Raw genomic sequence first — 20,042 nt, forward strand, 5'->3', positions numbered from 1 at the left:
AGTGTTCACATAGATCTCTATGCAGCACTCAAGCAGAGCATGTAGAGAGCTACCAAAGAAGTCAGTTTAGCACATGCCTGTTCTAGTGAGCTTCCATGGCATCTAAACCAGCCTGTTCACATAACAGATAGTATTAACATTAATAGGGAATCCACCTTCACACCTACCTCCCCAGAAAATTTGCTACCCCCAAATAAAGTGAGTGCAATCCCCAGAAGCTCAGGTACGTACAGATAATGTCCTCATAGATGTTATCTTCTGACTGTGTGTAGAAAAGCCTGGATCCTGTGGTGCCTTTTGTCTCTTCCTGAAGTTTGCGGGAGCTAGTGGCCACCATTCGGTTGCGGAAGCCCTGGATGTCCTCAAACTCAAAGGATTTCCTGGAGGAAAACCAGCATAACTTCTTCTAAAGGCACCTGCATGTACCAGCAAGCTATTGCCTCTGGTCCACACAGAGTATGGTCCTCCTTTGGGCCAGCAAACACACCAATGCTCCACTCTGGACTCTGGACTCACTGATTTCCAGTCAGCTCCTGTTCCCTTACCCTGGAAGGTTTTTAATGAAAAATGGAGTTGGAGCAGACATGGTGAGTCCCATCCTGTCACAGAGGCAGGTACCCACAACAGGTTTTGGCCTCCGATCCAAAATAATTGCAGAGGTCACAAAAAACCTGGATGGGATTTAGTCCATCATCATAAAATTCTTGTTTTTGCTGCATACTTTGCCACCCTGGAAGAAGGTGTTTTAAGGATTCAGGAATCCTAGCCACATCTCCACCTAGAACATTCACACTGTTAGGGCAGCACAGCTGCCCTAAGCAGCTCATCTGCTTGTAAGACTAGCATCAAACTATCTCAGAGGGTTATTACTCTGTGATAGGAACCTACAGGCAAAAGGGCAGAACAGCCAAACCTGCTGCAACAGTGATCGCCCACAACTGATAGCCTCCAACTATAAGCAACAAGAGACACTTTCTTTCGGAGGGAGGTCTGAACATTTAACCACAACACTGCCTCCAGAGAAGGCCATTCTGAAATTCACAAGAAGCAGGCAGCACCCTCCCTGGGGCCAGCACATTCCCACTCAACTCTGTTTTAATGCGTGGGACTGAGGTTTGTTTGGGCCTTTTAACCTTCTTTGCAGGATTATCAGCAGCAAACACAGTGCATTCACAGTGATGGAAAGGGGTTACTTTCATCCAGAAACATCCTCTCCCCATCAACAGAGCTATCATCAGTACCAGCATCTCCATAATGATGTCATGGCAAGCAGGTTACTTGGACTTATCTAGAAACTGATTTAAGGAAACGTGTTTCAGACATGAAGCAATGTACCTCTGAGTTCTTCCTCTGATCCTTCTGCTGGCTACTCTCTGCTCAGGACTGTGAGAGGATGACACCATGTCTCCTCCACACTGATTTTGCAGGGCAGCTTCCTTTTTAGCGCTGGCATCGCTGCAGCTCCTGGGGTCCTTTTCTGCAAGATAGCGGAAAGTCCTACGGGGTTTGGGCGGTGGGACAGCTGCTGGCCCCATCTCTTGCCCCTCAGCCTCTGCGTAAATGTTTTTCAAGCTCCTCTCTGCCCTGCAGAGAGAGTCCACTCCCTTGGCTTTAAGCGCTCTTTCCGTGGAGTCACAGCTCTCTCGCTTCCTCTGAGGGTCCGAGGGCACTGCCAGGGTTTTGTCAGGTGGAAGGGGATCTACTTTCTTCCACAGCCCTTGTGAAGCGTAGAAGTTGCCTGGGGGCAGTGTCTCCCCTGAGTCCAAGAAGGCTGCTTGCCAGTCTCCATTCTCCTTGGCCTGGGAAACCAGGCTGCATGCACGTGGCCTGAGGTCACCACAGTCATCAGTCTGCAAGCGGCTCCTTGCATTTTCCCTAAAGTCCAGGCCCAGGTTCTTTGGATCTTCAGATCCAGTCTTTCTGCCCTTCTCTGTATGCCCTGGCTTCACTTTACATAGAGCATCACAGCCTGGCTCATACTTTACCCCAAAGTCCTTCAGCTGTTGCTTCTCGCTGGAGCACCCCTGTGTCCTCCCCTCCCACTGGGAGATCTTCTGTTTGATGTTGCGGCAGTGGCTCCGGGAGAGGGTCTGCACAGCAGAGCGGGAGAAGCTACTGTCCACTGTCCCTGTTGGGTGCATGGCAAGTGCCAGTGCGCTTACAAACACCCCATCTCCAGCTTTGTCCAAGTCTACCTGTGTCCTGCACAGATCAAGCTGACATGAGACCCCAAAGCATCCAGCGGTGTCCAAAAGCCTCTGGGTGTCAGCCCTGCAAGGACTGCCTCCTAGTACTACCTGTGGATGGAGAAAAGAAAACAACCATCAGCTCCACTTGAACCATACCCACCACCCAGAGCTCCCAGCTGCACCCAGGCAACTGCTGAAGAACGCTCCTCCCCATATCACATGTTCAAGACTGGCTTCCACAGCATGCTCCCCACAAAGCCTGGTTCTGTAGTACACATCTGCAAAGGCCAACAAAAGGAAGTAGAGACCTCACTGGCTTAAAAAACAAAGAAAAACAAAAAAACACCACAACAGGTACAAAGCACAAACATAGATTCCCAGGTTCCAAACTCAGGAAAGTCACTTAATGGCACAGCGACATTGCAGCACGGTCTGTCCTCAGCAGAGCTCTCAGCCAGCCCCCCCGTTTCTTGCTGGTCCTATGGGCCAGGCAGGAGTGCTCAGTTTCTCCTGAAGGTGTATGCACCTTAGGCAGCATACAGCCAAACCGCTGCAGCAGTCCATCTCTGCTGGAGCTCTCAACACAGCAGAGGCACAGCAAGATGCAAAAGACCATGCCAGCGTTATAGATAGGGATAGCAGGATGGCTGCTGCTTCACCCAGGAGAACTAGGACAGTCGTCTTAACTGGAGAAGAGCCCAAAAGCACTCCTTCGTCAAGACACTCTCTCCCTGCTGCACAACACAAGTAAAAACCTGTTTGATGTTATACCTGCCAAAACTTGACCTAAATTCACCAACAGAGACACCTGAGCGCAGCAGTGCCCAGCCTGTGGCTTTCAGCCAGAAGTTTTAAAGGCATACCACAGAGGCCAAAAGGACAAGAAATCTCATTGAGGTAGGACAGCCCAGGGCTCCCCAGGCAATTTGGTGATGGCACATAACCTCAGCTCCCTGCTGGACTTTCACACCCTGTACCAGAGCAGTGCTGCTCAGTCCAAGCTCTTGCTGTCTGACATTGCTTGTCACATTGTCCCCAACAGCTGCAAGTAACACTCCCGCTCAACAGTGAATACGTTAAAACTTGGACAACCTGGGTAAGGCCTGCTGAGCTGGGGATATGCATTACATCTTCTGCCCCTCTGTCCCTCATTGCATTGTGCCCCATCCCCAATGCTTCCCTACTGACACCACTCCTGAACACCACCAGCACAGCCTCTGGACAAGCGAGGACAAGCTACTACCACACACCTGGCATTGCAACTCCAACACAGCACCACAGCCCCCCCCCCCCCCCACACACACACACAAACACACACTCCGGCTGGGAGCAAGATGCAGGGAGGGGACAAGCCAACAGAAGAGTGCTGCTGACTCCCCTTGCAGGGGGGCAGGAAAAGACCAAGACAAGTGTGTGCATGAGAGAGCAGGTAAAGAGCAGCAGCCCCCATGCACAGTCCCCACATACCCCGGCTCCCTGCCCAGAGTGCTGCAGTGCTCCTGCCCCCACCCTGCAGCAAGACCCCGTTCCCGCACAGCCAGGCTGCTCCCAGCAGCTCGCAGGCACCCAGGGCCCCCTCCCTTCCGCTATTAATAGCCTTGTTTCCAAACATCCTGAGCCAGAGCAGAGCCGTCCTTCCTCAGTCCCTCTCTGTGCAGCCCTGATTAGCAGACAGGAAAGCAACTTTCCCCTTTTCTGAACCCATTGCAGCTGATCTCCAGCAACAGTGGCTGCTCCTGAGGCCTGAAGCACGAGCTAGCAAAAGGGAAGGCTCTGAAGTGAAAAGCTGAGCCGGGGAGCAGGGAAATAGCCTCCTCTCAGCCAGCACGGCCGCAGACCAGGCATTTTCACTCTCTCCCAGGTCTTCAGACACAAGACCTCTAGATGCAGAACTCCATGCTGACATAAACCCCATACATGGCACAGAGGGCTCCCTTGCTTCCCTACAGCACAGGTAACCTGGCAAAGCATCTGCATGCAGCATCCACAAGGGAAAAATCACTGCACAGAGCAGACTGGAGCTGCCCTGCTCAGCATGTCAGCTGGACCCATCCTCAGGATAAGCAGGGCTGTCAGTGCTCAAGTGGGTCAGGTCTGCTGGCTGCCAGGCTGCCTCATGTCACATGTCATTCCCTCTATAACTCGTGCTGGTGAGGGTGCAAAGGGCCTCACCTCAGGTTGGCCTAATACCCCCAACCTCCATCAGGATTTACTGTGTTAATAATCCAGGTTATGCAAGGGATGAATCTTCGTATGCCACTGGTGACACCCCCACCAGGCAGATTCCAATTCTGTCTCTACTGTCCACATCTGTCTTCCCATGATGAGGCACAACTAGCAACAGAAAAACATGGTGGAGAAGCACAGCCCCAGCCAATGTACAGGCACTGAGCTGCAGCGCTGCCTCAGTTTCTGCTCACTGATGAATGCCCAGAGTTCAAGCAGTTCACCCAATACTCAAGCAACTGACTGGCTCTAGCATCCAGAGCTACGCAGATCCAAATCTAGAAACAGGATCCACACTGAATTTATCTTCTCTTCTTCAGCATGAGCCCACCAAGTAATATTATCTCTCCAGCCAGTGAAACAACAAGCTTCACTCACCTAAGCCCTACAGCTTTGAGTGCAACAGCAATGTTCACGCCAAGACATGCCACTGATCTTTGAACTACCAGATACAATGAGAAACACATGGCTCCTCTTAAATGCAGCCAATGGAACACAAGCTTAAAGGAATCACCTAATGGTCTCTCCTGCTCAGCGCTGTCCTGCCAGCCGCAGCCTTGTACTGTCTCTTCCAAAATAACCCACCCTCCTAGGAGAAGAACGTGGCTCCTCACCTGTAAAGGCTTTCAAGGCAAGAACAGGGCATTCATCTAAACTCAGCCTGTGAGCCTGGGCAAGGATAGACTGATCTTAGATGAAGAGCAGTCTGGGGCAGTCTGATCCAAGCAAACTAATCCTGTAAGATGCAGCCTGAGACCAGCCAATATACAGCCTAGAGACATAGAACTGGCAGAGACCACCCGGGTCAGGCAGCTAGCACCTGTACCTCAGGGAAAACAGACACCCTCCCTTTCACAAACTAACCAGACTTTAAGTGACTGCTTCTTTCCTGACCTCTCCCTCTAAACTCCTTCAGTATGCTTCCCAGTCTTTCCACAAAAAATGAATTTATCACTCCTACTTCATTAGTACTTAGAGCAGTCTGTTGCATCCAGGTGCACTGAATCATTTTATTGAAAGCATCGGTCACAGGCTAAGAGACTTTAAATCATTTCTAGACAAAGCCTGCCAAAGATATCACACGTTTTCCCCCAAAGATAGCTTCTCAGATCCAGTGTCTGAAATCAGTTTCCATATCTTTATCCAAAGCAAAAAAATGAGTTACGTTCCCATCACACGATAGGCAGCCCTTACTCTTTTTCCAATGCTGAAAGCCAGAGAGCATGCTAAGCATTTTCCATGCAAAGGGTCTCAAGACAATTCAGTTTCCTGAAACCACATGCTCCAGGAGAAAATGCTGCCAGCATCATTCAAGAATAAAATACTCGTCAATGCTAAGGTCAAGCCCACTCACCGCAGATGCTACTGGCTCCCTACAGCCCTCTTCACTACGCTCACGCTTGTAGCCAGCTAGCTAAACAAAGGCACTAACACACCACCTCACCTTATCCTGCTGTACAACAGGCATCAGAACAGGCAAATCGCTGGCCTGGCAACTCCACACAGTGCTGAAGCAAACTGTTACTCCTTTTATGAGAGCTGTGCAGTTCTGAACAAGCCAAAGGACAATAGATCACCTTGTCACTAAGCCTTCTGTGTTGGTAGTCAAATGCAAGACATGCTTGGGGTCTTCTGAAGCCTAGGGAAGCCACCAGGTTAGTCCTAGAGGGATTAGGGGGCAGCCAGCACGGCAGCAAGGGCCCTTTCCAGAGTGCTCAGCTACTCCCATTCTGGTCAGCTCCAGGACAAACCTGAAGCTTTTCTGAACAACACTCTGCCATGCTAATGGCTGAAAGATGTGGGCAGTACCAAACAAGCAGATTTTATATCAAAATAAGTAATGCTTCAGGAATGTGGTACGCTTAGTCATTACCATTTCAATACAAACCAACTCTAGTTATTAACTCATTGGAAGCTGCTGCATATGGTGCCGTGGAGTGCCGTCCAGCTTAACAGATACCTGGCCATGTAGAAGACAGACCTTAGACAGTTAATGTGAGGCTAACCTTAATTACATAGCGAAAGGAGGCAAAGTCTGGCTGCTGTCATGAGTCCCAAGACTTTTGTACTGATGAGAAAGATACTTCTGATTCTTTAGAATTTTAGTGTTTTTCTGAAACAATAAAATTCAACCTTCTGAAAGTAAGTTTTTACCCTTACTAGAAAACACCTTAAATTTGTAAGCCTTGAAGGGTTCCATGACAGAGGACAAATGGACAGAACCCACACTGTACTATTTTTAAACTCATGCTCTTTTGGATCTGACTCACAGTATCTGAATGCTCAGGTTAGCAATAGTGAAAACAGCGGTTGACTGAGACACTACATCACAGGCCGGCTGCATGCCCCAGGGACTCTGCAGCTTCACACCAGAACTCAGACCCAGCAAGTGGGCAGAAAAAGTTAAACTTAAATACGAGTTTCCAGCAGCCTACAGCATTTTCCCAGGAGACCTCCTACAGCCAGAGGCACGCAGCATGCACCAGCCCGTTTCAGTGGGTCCCAGGCACCGCACTGGGGAGCGCTGATTCCCATGCTTCCCTGCTGCTGGCAGAGCCCTGAGAGGGCAACATGGGGGCTTGTCCAGCAGCTTCTCGCTTTCTCCCTCTGCTCTCCCTTCCCAGGCAGCAGAGTCATGGTCACTCCTCATCCCCATCTCTCGCTGTGATAGACAGGGACAGCAAAACCCACAAGGACTGTCGTTTCCAGGGACTGTCTTTCCTGCCACCCATCTTCTATGCATCTTCCTTCGCTGAGGCTGACAGAAGTCCCAGCCACCAAGGCGCAGAGCTCCCATCAGCGCTGGGACTCTGTCCAGGCGGGCCGCGTCCGACTGTGGCAGCAGAGGCAGAGGAGGGGGCTGCACGCGAGCAAGGGCACAGGCGAGGGGAACCAGCACCCCCGCAGACCTCCCTGTCCGTGCGCCAGGAGGCATCGAGACCTACTGCTATCTGAACACCACAGCCCGCCTGTAAGCGCTTTGCCTTGAAGAAGCCCTGTAGGAGGGACTGCGGGCAAGGGAACTCGAGGCCAGTGAGTCATCCAAGGATCCGGTGGGCTGGGGCAGCCGGCTGCTTCCTCCCCGGGCTCGGCCCCACGCGCGACGCCCGGGCCATGGGGCCTGCCGGGCCGGCCGCCGCGGGGCCCCGGGCACGCCGGCACCTTCCTCCGCAGCGGAGCGCCGCACCCAGCGGCGGCCGGGCAGCCCGACGGGGCCGGGCAGGCGCGCAGCGCCGCGGAAGCGCTCCGCACCGCGGGCCGGGAGCCCCGTCCGCCGGCGGCGAACCGCCGCGCCGCGCAGCCCTGCTCCCGCTCCCGCTCCCGCCGCCGCCGGGCCGAGCGGCCCCGGCCCAGCCCGGGCTCACGGGGCAGGGCAGACCGCTCCCGCCGGGCCTGCCCCGGAGCGCCGCCCGCCCGCCCGCCCCGGCCCCGCTCACCCGCGGCCCCGGCCCCGGCCCCGCTCACCCGCGGCCCCCGCCCGCTTCACCCGCTGCCGCTGCCACCGCCCGGCCCCGGCCCCGGCGCCCCGCGCACGGGCCGCGCCCACGCACCTCAGAGCCACTGCCCATTGGACGGCGCAGCCGTCATTCAGGCAGTGGGCCCCGCCCCGGCCGGCCCCGCGCTCACGAACTTCAGAGCCACTACCCATTGGACGGCGCAGCCGTCACTCAGACAGTGGGCCCCGCCCCCGGCGCACAGCAGGCGGCACCGCGCGACTCCTGGTTGCGGTTTTACTGGTCCGACCCCGCCCGGCCCGGCCCGGCCCCGCCCCCGCGCTCCTAGGCGTCTTTCAGGCCCTCGGCGATGAGGTTGAGCTCGTAGCACCACGTCTCGTAGCGATAGGCCACGCGGATCTGGGCCACGTTCGTCTTGCGGATGTCGTTGCCCTGCGGCCCTTCCTCCTGGTAGTTCTCTCCCAGGAACTTGGCTTTTTCCTGGCAGAGACAGAGCCGACTGCGCCGGGCCCGGGCCCAGGCCCAGGCTCCCCACCAGCAGCGCCTGGCGCCGCGTGGAGGAGCTGCTCGCGGCCTCGGGCACGCGGTGGCAGCAGCGCCGCAGGGACCGAGCAGGGCCCCGCTTCCCGCCCCGGCGCGCACCTACCTGGTGGGACAGCCCGCACTGCAGGACGCTGTTCCTGGCGATCTCGCACATGTCGCAGGTGCTGAGCTTGAAGACCTGGGCAGCGATGGCGTACTCCTCCATGAGGGGCTCCTGCCGGCACAGCGGGCGTTAGCAGGCGGCCCGCCGCACCACGCGCCGCCCACGCTGCTGTGGGGGCTGGCCTGAGATTGCCAGCACCTTGAACCTGCTGCAAATGCTGCCGAAAAGTAAAGCCCAGGCGCTCCAGGCCCCAGGAGGCCATGCCCCCGTGCCATACCTTGGTGTAATGGAACTGCATGGGGTCATCGGTAGAAAGGGACACCATGAGACCCTTCTGGTGGAAGTCAGGCAATGGGTTCTTTGCATACTCCAGAAAGAGGCTGTTATTGCTGAGCGGGGACATAGCGATGGGAATTTGGGCAAGGAAGTACAGGTACTGCAACACTGGGCTCTGCAAAAGAGAGCAGAGCTGTCAGGTTAGAGGTGAAGCTGCTGTGCCCTTCACCTCTCCAGGCTCGCTCTTGAGAACAGCCTAGTCCCCAGCCAGGAAAACTGGTGCAAAGAGCTCATATCTGGCAAGAAAAGGGAGAGGCAGGCTACTGGTCCTCCAGGGCCCACGTGGAGTATGAGGGGCCAAGTGATTTGAATCTGCCTGATTTCGGACCTCAGCTGGCTCCAATGATCAAGACCTACCCAATGATAGGTGTATCAGGCTGAAACTTTGGGAAATCTGGACACGTTCCCCAGCTATATCCCCAGACATGCCTGGGGAAGCCCAGGGAATCATGTAACCTCTGCCTGTCAGTATCAGTCTAAAGCAGAGGTACAAGTAACTGTCAGCTCCGGTGGAGGCTGGCTATGGACGTGTTCTCCTCCTCCGCCACTCCTGGGCTGCTCGGTGGAGGCTCTTCCACTCACCTTCTTGAGGTTGAGGCCGTGGGAGATATTATCTGCTGTCATGAAGGCTGCAAGCAGGTGTGTGATAGCCCCAGCTTCCCCACAGTGTGGACGGAAGAGGAAGGTGTTCATACCACGCTGCCTAGGCACATGGAAGAGAAGAGTAGGCGAGCACCAGGGATATGTGGCGTGCAATCCGAAATCCCCCAGCTTCAAGTCCTGCACCACCTCTACCAGTGGGTCTTCAAAGAACCCAGCTTGAGCCTAGAGGCACGTTACTTCTTTTCTCCCTTGTGCCTGCAGTAAATGCTATCTCTGCAGTTCCAAGGTGTTCACTCCAGTCCATCACGCTTCCCCCAAGGAGTGTTTGGAAATTGCTCTGGGACACGAAGCTCCAAGCCACCTTTGTGGTAGAGCAATGAGGGCCCCACCAACAATCAAACAATCAAAGGCAACTCATGAGGCAGCCCCCCCCCCCTTCACCACCTGTAAGGCAGGTCCCTGAGAAGATCCTGGGCCCTCACCTACGTAGGTTGTTAAGCACCAGGATGTTGGCATACATATAGTACACATAGTAGGTGTAGGATGGGTTCTTCTCACAGGTCCACTCCTCTGGCTTTGGACTTTTGGTGGAGAACATGTGTCCACTGTGCTTGGATTCATCATCCACGCTGTCAAAGCCAGTGATCTGCTTGGTACAGCAACAGAAAAAAGCCATGTCTCAAAGCTCCCCACCTCAGCGTCCTCAGGCAGGCTGGCTCACCCTATCCAACACAGCTCTCCGTAGTCTGGCCGTAGCTTGTACCCTGCCTAACCCAGGAGCAGAGTCAGGGCCAAGAGGGCAGTCTTTGCTCCTTGGGAATCCCTGAGCAGGGCAGAGAGCTCTATCAATAGATAGAAATAAAGTTCGCACCAAACCACCTCTCCAGGAGGTAAGTGGACAGCATCTCTCACAGCCTCACAGCAGCCCAGCTCACAGAACCTGCTTCCCCTGGACACCTTCCCCCCTCCCATAATGTGGGAGGGGGGGCCACAAGCCCACCACTGACATTTCCCATGTCAGAGCAACACCATGGGTCATGTGCAAACAGGAACGTCACTGCTCACTGCACCCTGACCACATCGTCAGGCAACACTCACGTGGCGTAGAAAGACACTCAGCTCTTTGTGGGCTTGAGGATTGACGGTTGCCTCAAACACAGGAACAAAGATATTTTCCAGCATTTTCCCAAAGTGTGGGAGGAAGTTCTTAGACCTGAACACATCACTGTGGACAGAGACAGGAATTAGCCACTAGCAGAGGAACAACGTGGCCTGCTTTCTCCATAATTAATCCCCTCAGGACAAAGAATTAGGCACAGTGTACTCTAAGGGACAATGCTCTCCCAGACCCGCAGCGCATACTAAATCCTGGGTATCTGGATCATCCACTTCATGTTGGGGGAATAGACATGATGTTTGTTGAACCAGCTGGCCAACTTGGGCCACTCCTCAGCTGAGCGCCCATAGATTGAGAGTCGAGGTTCTGCATGCTGGTACTTGGCATCCTCCAGATCAGAGCCAACCTCCTGCAAACCAAGAGGGCAGACAGAGGCATGGAAACCCTTCAGCCCCTGGAGCACAACAGCCCCACAGCTGAGCTGCTGCCTCCTCCTCTTCATTCTCACCTTGATGATGGTAGCAAAGTACTCGCCATTGATAGTGTTCTCTGTCTTCAGATAGAGGTCACGCAGCTCACTGGCACCCATGGGGTTGTATTTGGCATTGAACTTGTCAAAGCGCTGAAATGTCTGCCGCCCCTGGAGCGCAGAGGATCAAGGACAAACACTGCAAACCCACACTGGGTCCAAGGGTAGCAGCAGGATAGGGACTGATCCAAACACTCCAGAAAGGGAAAGACAGGAGCTGCTACACCCTGCCACAAACACCAACATGGGCAATGTGCCCAGGGAGGGGAAGAGTCATGCCTAGAGGAGGTGGATGAGGGAGACCCAAGACTGGTTTTACAGTAGGTGCCATACCACTTACAGCATGGACATCCAGGGAATCCACTGTCAGGTCATAGGGGTGCAGATTGAGCTGCTGGAAAAGCTGTTTCAGGGTGAGCTGTTTGCCCTTGGCATCATAAACGACCCGGTCAGCATCCACACGATACGACTTCTTAATGAAGCGCAGGAGGTGCTTCTGGTTCATGCAGGCTGCAGCATGTATGTGTGTGTCTACCTGAGAAGCCAGAGGAATAACCGTTCAGCTTTGAGATGGGATGCTTTGGTGCCAAAGGGAAACCAACCAACCCCTTGGGTAAGCCTGCCTGAATTGTGTGGGGATCACGCCCCAGCATGGGCATAGGCCAAAAGAAGCCCAGACCACCCCCTTCCCATAAGTGGGAATGGTGAAGGTGCCACAGATCCTGAATCCAACAAACATCCGCCTGTCCCGTGGGGGAGCAGGCACCAAGACAGCATGGCTCCAGAATCGCCAGAGCTATGAGCCCTGCCATTTACCTTCCGGCAGTTATAGAAGTCCCGGTGGGGGTTGTTCTTCAGCTCTTTCATTTCTTCCATCTCATTCAGCATCTCATGCACCTGGAACTTGGATGAGAGGAACTTCAGGCGCCGGTGAGCGTAGGTCTTGCTAGTAAAAGCAAAGGGCAAAACAGTGACTGGGCACCTTATCCCTCACAGGCACAGGGCAGGTCACACACAGGAATGCTGCTTTCACAGGAGGCAGAGGAGCTCATGCTGCCCTGGCCTGCCTGCCTGCGGTGCTTCTTCTGGTTCTACCACAGCGCTGCATAGGAAGACCTTGGCCAAGTGTAAACATACCTGCAGTGGGGGGTCTCCAATCCTCAAAAACTCACCTTGCTCAGGGCCAGTTGAGATGGCTGACAAGTGGGTGCCTCCCTCCCCCAAGAAAGAGGAGAGGGCAACCCTGATTTCCTCCCTCTGCCAGGCCAGGCAGGCCTGTTTAGCTGCATCCAGCAGCGCAGGGTTGGGCACTTACACAGGTCCCTGTGCAATCAGAGCCAAGAGGAAGTTCATGTCATCAATGAAGTGCTTGAGGCTGGGGTAGGGGAGGTCCTTTGGCTCATTTCTGTCAGCTGCTGCCTTGTCGCTGTAGATGTAAACTACCCCATCGTTCATCTGGACATGGTACCCCAGGTCTTCCTCCAGATCCTCAGTTGCAAAGGGATCCTGTCCATCCTTCACTGGTGGGGTGAACACTGGAGCAAAGGGAGAGGCACAGGCTGCCCACCAAGACCACACATGCCTGCTATGCTCCTCCACCCCAGGCAGAGGGCAGGGACAGCCCTGCACTGTGATAGTGAAAAGGATGCCTGAGTAAGCAGCTCCCCTGTGTAGCACTTCCACAACCCCTTTCTGACCCCTGCCTGCCCTGTGCTGAAGCTGGAAAAAAAAACCCAGGTGCCTGAATGTACCTGGACCAGTGTCACTTGCCCTCCAGACCTCGCCTTCAATAGTGCGCAGGTACTGAGATGGGGTCCTGGGGAATCTCTGCACAGACTTTTGCATGTATTTCTCTCGGATGCACAGGGCACGGTACAGACCTTTGCAGACAACTTCAAAATCTTCAACTGTCACCTGCAAGAGGGTTGTTGCTGAATGCAACCACCTAACCGGAACCTAGCCACCTGAAAGAGACCCTGGCAGACCAGGATGCAAAGAGATGCAGCTCTGCTTAAAGTGAGATATATACCTCACCATCTCCTCCCTCCCACTGCTTTGGCTGAGCAGGGCAAAGAAGGGATGATGGGCCAAGTCCTGGCCAAAGCACAGAGAAGTTCATGGAGCCAGAACAAATGAATCCCAGCTGTCATCCCCCCTTACATTTCCCACCTCAAGCTGTAGTCAGCAGTGAAATGGAAGCCAGGCCAAGCTAGAACTTGAGGAGCTATTTTTGGAGCCCAGGCTGAAACTGAAACAGGACCAACAACATACACAGACCCACTACGTCAAGAATTTTTGATTTATTGCACAGACAAGTGTTTTGGGCAGTCAGAGAGGTCAGACTGGGGCAGCATGGGATAATGCCATGCAGCAATGCAGCTAGCTACAGTCATGGCAGAAGGAAGGTGCTTGTGCCTGTGCGTGGAGAGTTCCATCTTCCCCTAATTGCTCCTGTGACATGCAGCATCTCACAAGCAGCATAAACACAACAGGCTGTGGAGGAGGAAAGGAGGGGGAGGAGGAGTCAGCATAGGATGTGCAGGTCTCAGACGGACATGGTGGTATGCAGGCAGGAACAGGCAGTGACAGAATGAACACAGCCCACTGCCCTCTCCTCCCATCTGCCCGGTTCAGAGAACTCCTGGAAAGCATGCAGCATCCCAGAGACTCCTGCCAAGGCATTCAGCTTGCGTTCCTCCATGATGCAGCAGGGCACCATCAGGTGCTTGTGGGGTGCAGACTGAACTAGGAGACACAGGCTTTCCCCACTGTGCCTGGTGCAGACTCTGGTGACACCAGGCCTTGGTGAAGGATAGGCAGGGACTAGATGATGTGGCAGTCAGCACAGGGAAGCGTACAGCCAGGCTGGTACCTACCCCAGAGGCGTAATCCCCTGTGATCTGTACCCGCTGGAAGTCAGGCACAGTCTGGTACAGGGGGGAGGTGGAGATGACCTCGTCAATAGTGGACAGTCTGGTCATCGACTTCTGAGCCACAGGGACAGCCAGTGCAATCGTCTTCAGGCGGAGCAGGCGCTTCCTCCTGTCAGGCAGGAAAGCCTCAGGCAAACAGCCCTGGCCCCCCAGTTGCATGCAGGAGCAGGGCCATGGGGTGCTTACCACGGCTGCATGCCAATTCTGCACAACGTGGTTTGTCTCACCGGTGCTTTCGGAGCACCTTAAAAGCCTGAGCTTCTCCCCAGACATGGTGGGACTGCTGAACACATACTAAGACCAACCTATTAGCCTAAGCTACTCAGTGCCAGGCTTGCAGTGCCCGCTTTGGTCTGTGCAGCATTGCCCCCACTGTCTGGGCATCTAATACTCCTTAGCCCTTGCTGCCCTGCTGCTGCAGGGCTAGGCACAAACCCCTTTCCTCATGTAGGGTCAGGACTTACCAAGGGAGACAACAAAGGCAAAAGGAACTAAACCCAGGCAGGCCTCGAGGCCCAGCCTGATGCCCATTCCACTAGAGGGACATTTGCGTCCCAGCACCCTGAGGAGCACTGTTAAACTCTGGTTCCAAGAACTGTGGGGACAGGCACAGCCAAGAGCAGAGGCCACAGCAGAAAAAGTAGCCACAGACTTTCAAGTATGGTCTTCGGAAGTCACACTGCTTGCTCCAGAGGAATAGCTCCAAGTCTCCCTTTCCAACAACCTGTAACCATTGTAGCGCCAGTGCCCAGGTAGGCAAGGGCTGTCTTTGTGTGGGGACAGTGGGGACAGCTGGAGAGGAGCCCCTGAAGCACCCAGCAGATGCCCTGGGACTACCACGGATTTAACCAATCCGTGCATGGTGAGCTCTTTTCACAGGCCCTGAATTACCTTCCCCCTGCTGTCTTCCAGATCTGGCTGGGGATGAGCAGACACTGCTCCTCTCTCTTCCCACCCTTGCCCTGGTTGTTGCTCACCGCTTTTCTGCTGTGGCAGAGCTCTCCTGATGTATTATGTGCTCTCTCATTTCCTGGCGTGAGATGGGGCAGATGTCTTCCACATCAAAAGGTGAGATCTCCTGCCTGATCTCCTCATCTTTCACTTCTGAAGCAAAGACCTTCTCTGCAAAGGACTGCATTGCATCATCCATCTCTGCAAGGAAAAGGTGCAGGGTCATGCAGGCACCTGGTTCCCAGCCACCCAAAGAGGAAGGTGCCCCTTACACCCAGCTTAGAGCTCAGTTGTCATTTCCTTATGGCATCTCCATCTCCACTCTGCCTGGAAGACTCTGAGCACCCACCAGCCTTTGAAACAAGCTTACAGGGCCTGTGCTGCACACAGAGGGCTGGGAACATGCTTAGATGCCCCCCAGCACACCACAGAAATAAGATGACAGGGGCATCATACTAGGGGATGAATGAAGGATATGAAGTATTGGACCTGTCCCTTCATGGATTGAATCCACTAGAAACAGGATGCATCCGAAAGAAGTTGCTTTAGGGTGGACCTCTGTAAAAAACAAATAAATATAAATAAAACAAAACAAGTGTGAGGGAAATCGCAGAATGTTTCTCCTCCTGCCATAGAGGAAAGAACTCTCCTAAGCAAGGCTCATCTCCTAAACAAGAGCTCCAGGGTGCTCGGACAATATTTAACAAATAGCAGCCTCATATATCAAAAGACCTAAAGGCTGGCACCGCTCCATGAAACAGTGAGGGGCATAGCTGGCACTGCGGAGAAATAGCGTCTTCTTGAACTGCTGAAAGATCACCATGATCATATAACTGCTGTCCATTTCCAATGATCATGTCCAGTCAGTAATGCAGCAGAGCATATAAGAAGTTCAGTAATACTTACCTTTCTCTTCTGCTGTTTGAGATAAAGCAGAAACAAAATAAAAACAGATGTGATCAGCCCTTCAAAATCTAAACCTTTTCGCCTAATCATCACATCAGTGTTTAAAAAGGGATTAGGAAAGTAAGTACAAATTTAGCTAAAGCCTTCCACTTAAAAAAGAACAAACAGTATTTGTCACTCTGTGCAACATAAAGATGAAAATTCAGTGCTGCCTGTTCCACAGCATCGCCTCGGTGCTTTTTGCATGAATGAACCACATTGCAGATTCCAGTCTAACCTGAGAGCCCTCTGACAGCCCTCAAGTGATCCGGCTTCTGCCTTGCAGGAAGCTTGAGGGTCCCCTGCAGCTGCCTGGGGAACAGCATTTTGGAGAACCTAGATCATCTCAGTCAACACTGCAAGCAACCACCGGATATCCGGTCATCAAGTAAGACCCTGCCATCTAGGTAGGTTTCTCTCTACACATATATCCAGTGGCAGGGACACAGAAGAGACCATCCTGAGAGCCCAGGAACAAAGTTAAGAGGGCAGAACAGCATTCTCCTGCCTGAGCAAAAAAGCAAGTATTTTAGTGACTCAGGGCACCAGGGCTGCTTTGCTATGTTTTTTCTATGATTTGCCATCCTTTGTGTTTTAAGGATGGTCATTTCACAGATGCTAAGTTTCTCTTTCATCTACCTGCCAACTATTTGCACATCTCCAGTTATTCACTAACAGGAACAGACAGCTGAGACATTGCTGTCTCAGCATTGCATAGATCTTCGCTCCTGGTCATACAGGATGGCACCAGCATCTGAGGGTGCCTGCTCATCCCCTCTCCCTGCGGCCCCCTGATCATTCAGACGGGGCCCTGGAATCAGTCACCAGTTGTTGACTTCCCAAAGTCCAACCTGCAGAACATGCTCTCCTGGCATTTGAACTCTGTGCATTCATTTGCAAACTACATATCCCACAAATGCCTGGTTTGACCTTTCATCTCTTTAATGGATGAAAATTACACTCAGGAAGGTCAACAAACTCCACCTAATGTTGCAGGGCCAAGCTTCAATGCTAGCTTAACTTATCAGGACATTGGCTATCACAATGCACAGCACTGCAAACCTAAACATGTTCATATCAGCCCTATTAGGTGCTGATGTTCTTCAGGGCTGTGAAAAAGTGGTCATGTGCCCCTCTTTGGCTCTGCGAGGCCTGGCTGGCCTTGCTCCTGATGTCCAGCTTGTGTTCCCCACACCCTGGGTGCAGCACACCACAGCTCCTGAGCTCAGCCAGATTGACTACAGACACCTGAAATCCCTCTGACTCCTTCTACAATGATTTAGTGATACCACGATACTGCAGGAGGAACTTTTTTTTTTTTTTCCAGTACAAGCAGAACACAAGATTTAAACAATACTGCCATTTCTTTGCTGCATCCTCTAAAAATATCTCTGAGCAGGAAGAGAAACCCTCAAAGACCCAGCTAAGTCCCCTAGACTGCAAAGATACTGCACCATCAAAGTCTCGGGGCAGGCTTGTTAGCCTGCAGCATCTGTGGCTCCTTGCTTCACTTCTGGCTTTCAGACCTACCTGGAATTTTCACCCGTGACATCTTTGCAGCAAGTTTGCAGAGTCCCAGGTAACGCTACCACAACAGGGCACAAGCAGCTGACTGACCACACAGCAGCCTACGACCAGTTTCATTGCTTTCCCTTCCCTGTAACCAGACTCTACCACTCTAAAAGGAGAAGGGATGTCAACTACAGGACTATTTAAAGTGCAGCCACAAGCACTTGCAGTGAAACAGGTGAAGCCAGGGCTCGAGTTTAACTTTTTTTTTTTTTCCTTCCCCCACAAGTTAGGCTTTCCTTTCACATTCAGTAGTTTCCACCTGATGTCTGGACAAATTACCAAATCCGGGAGCAATTACTTTTCTAAAGTGAGACTGTAGAAGTCAGTCTTTTGAGAGACACTGATATCTTGTGTGCTGAACTAATAGTTCAAAGGAAATCTTGAGGCACAGGGCTGATGTTTTAATCAGAACAGCAGCTGTGGGCCAAAAGGCTAAGTAGAAATTATGAGCTTCCACCAACCAGCGTCCTCTTCAGACAGAGCTTTACCTGAGAGAGGGATCTAACTGAAAGATTGGATTTTAGCTACAAGATCTGCACAGATGTATTTGCATCTTCACAGCTGAATGAAACAGGAAAAAAAAAAAATCAGGGAAGTACTGGGAGTTAGAGGTATGATTTTGTTCCTGAGCTTGTCAGGAACTGCTTTTATTAAACTTTGAATTGCAGCAAAGTGATTTTCAGTTAGCTGGCAAGCCTAGGTGTTGCATAACTCTGTGGTGAACCATAAGCATGGCATATCTTGCAGCAACCAGCATTCAGCACAATCCAAGGTGTGGCAGGAAACTCTCCTCTAAGCCCCACAAGGTGTCTTGGTTCTGGCAGGGCAGGATATCACTTTGAGAAACGCCTCGTAATGCTTGGCATTAAGCAGATTCTCTCTAGCATACAGGCAATGAAGACTGCACCCAGTCCTTGAGGCTGTCTTCAACCCTCGTTCAGATCTCTCCCATGGAGCTGGAAAACAGTTCCTGTATGAAGAAAACAGTCAGGATTTGTACTGCCCTGCATGTCGTCACAGTAGCTCTGAGCTTCTGACTCAGCTTCCTGGTGGGAAGCAGTGAGCCTAAACTGGTCAGGAGGACACAATGGTTTTGGTTTGAAAAGGGTGTTTTCCTGTTTGTTTACACTTCACTCCTTGTTGGAGTTGGAGATAAACTGTACTGAGAACAAGTAAAGCATGTGGGAGTATATGTCAGCACAGTCCTGCTACTGGTTTAAAAGGTGACTTTGGTCATGACAGAAGGAAATAGAATAACCATCACCCCTGGAAACGGCAATATGGACTGGGATTATACATGCACGTAAGGGCTTCCTGTGCTATATTTTGTAGGAACAGCTAAGAGATCTTGTCCCAGAAGAAGACTGGAATAAGTGAGAGTTACTTGCATAAGATAAGAGTTAGAAATAAGGTGCAAATGATAGATTGATTTTGACCATGGATACACAGGAAGCCTGTGGCACAAATAATGAGTGAAATCAGGTGAGCTGAGACCTGGACCAGCATCTCCAGCTGCGATCATTTCCAAAAACACCCAGAAACTCTTTCTGAAAGATCACTATTCTATGTGCACAACTTCAAGACAGATTGGGTTACAACTAGGGCATTCTCTAGAATTCAGGGAGTTTTAGTCCCACTTCCCAAGTATTTTCCAAGAATATCAGTTGGTTCACCCCTCAACAAGCCAAGGTTGTTGCCAACAGGGCAATGCTAGGATGCTGTTGTAGTCTTGATCTACAGTACCTAATCTCCTCTCTCATACTGGTCAGCAGTCTTCAATTTGTGAATTCCTCTTGTCCTTACTCATTTCTTTGTTTGCAAGTTCCCAAACCACATTATTGTTTAACTGTTTCATTTAAGATCTATAAAAAACAGCTCCTGCTTGTTTGCTTTCCCATAGAGATTACTCTTCCCCCAACCTTCCTGGATATAATATCAAGATCTTGGGATTAACATCTGAAACCAAAAATAACCTTTAGGGTACAGAGGTCACCTTTTTAAGCCACAGGGTCAAATTAACTGGGTTCACGGTAGAAATATGAGTAAAGGTTGAGTATGCTGTGCTAAAGTTAGAACTACAGCCTCTTTAAACTGAAGTACTGCATGCAAACATGCCACCTTCCCATTCTTTTTCAGCTGGAAACTGAGTGATTCACACCTAGAGCCTTCAGAGTGGCTCTAATAGTCACATTTTGCAACTCTGAGCTGCCTTCATTCTGCACAGGTCTAGTCAAAGAAAAAAAATGCCAAACACACCAGAAATTTGGGTAGTTCAGAGTATTTAGCATGATCTTCCTCCAGGCTCCTTAGGAGACCAGCCATATCACAGGGGCAGCTGTCCAAATAGAAGCCTAGGGCAAGTTGTGCTACAAAGCCATTTCAGTTCCTAAAGTATTAACAGATAGGGGATAACGTGGAGACTCACAAGGGCACTCCTTGATGTGCTCTGCCACAGCAACTTGCACTAAAGGGAGCCTCAGCAGGTTCCTCTCCACGCACACCGCTCTTAGACATCCACTTCAGAGTCCTCCAGGGCTGTC

General features: G+C 52.1%; 1 protein-coding gene across 1 annotated transcript in view; it reads right to left on the reverse strand.

Annotated features, from left to right (window-relative positions):
• The window catches only part of DENND2C (DENN domain containing 2C), a 29,429-nt gene extending 15,312 nt beyond the window's left edge, over positions 1-14,117 (reverse strand). Inside the window, exons 1-13 of the mRNA XM_068918650.1 lie at positions 13,978-14,117; positions 12,417-12,636; positions 11,918-12,047; positions 11,442-11,636; positions 11,081-11,212; positions 10,818-10,981; positions 10,554-10,680; positions 9,938-10,101; positions 9,435-9,555; positions 8,794-8,967; positions 8,513-8,627; positions 1,336-2,293; positions 232-380 (exon numbers count right to left, since the gene is read on the reverse strand). Of these exons, the coding sequence (XP_068774751.1) occupies positions 232-380; positions 1,336-2,293; positions 8,513-8,627; positions 8,794-8,967; positions 9,435-9,555; positions 9,938-10,101; positions 10,554-10,680; positions 10,818-10,981; positions 11,081-11,212; positions 11,442-11,636; positions 11,918-12,047; positions 12,417-12,556 (2,569 nt within the window). The 5' untranslated portion in view covers positions 12,557-12,636; positions 13,978-14,117. The remainder of the gene's footprint in view (positions 1-231; positions 381-1,335; positions 2,294-8,512; positions 8,628-8,793; positions 8,968-9,434; positions 9,556-9,937; positions 10,102-10,553; positions 10,681-10,817; positions 10,982-11,080; positions 11,213-11,441; positions 11,637-11,917; positions 12,048-12,416; positions 12,637-13,977) is intronic.
• Between the last annotated feature and the right edge of the window lie 5,925 nt (positions 14,118-20,042).

This window comes from Struthio camelus, chromosome 24 (genome assembly GCF_040807025.1).
Source record: "Struthio camelus isolate bStrCam1 chromosome 24, bStrCam1.hap1, whole genome shotgun sequence".
Taxonomy (NCBI): Eukaryota; Metazoa; Chordata; class Aves; order Struthioniformes; family Struthionidae; genus Struthio; species Struthio camelus.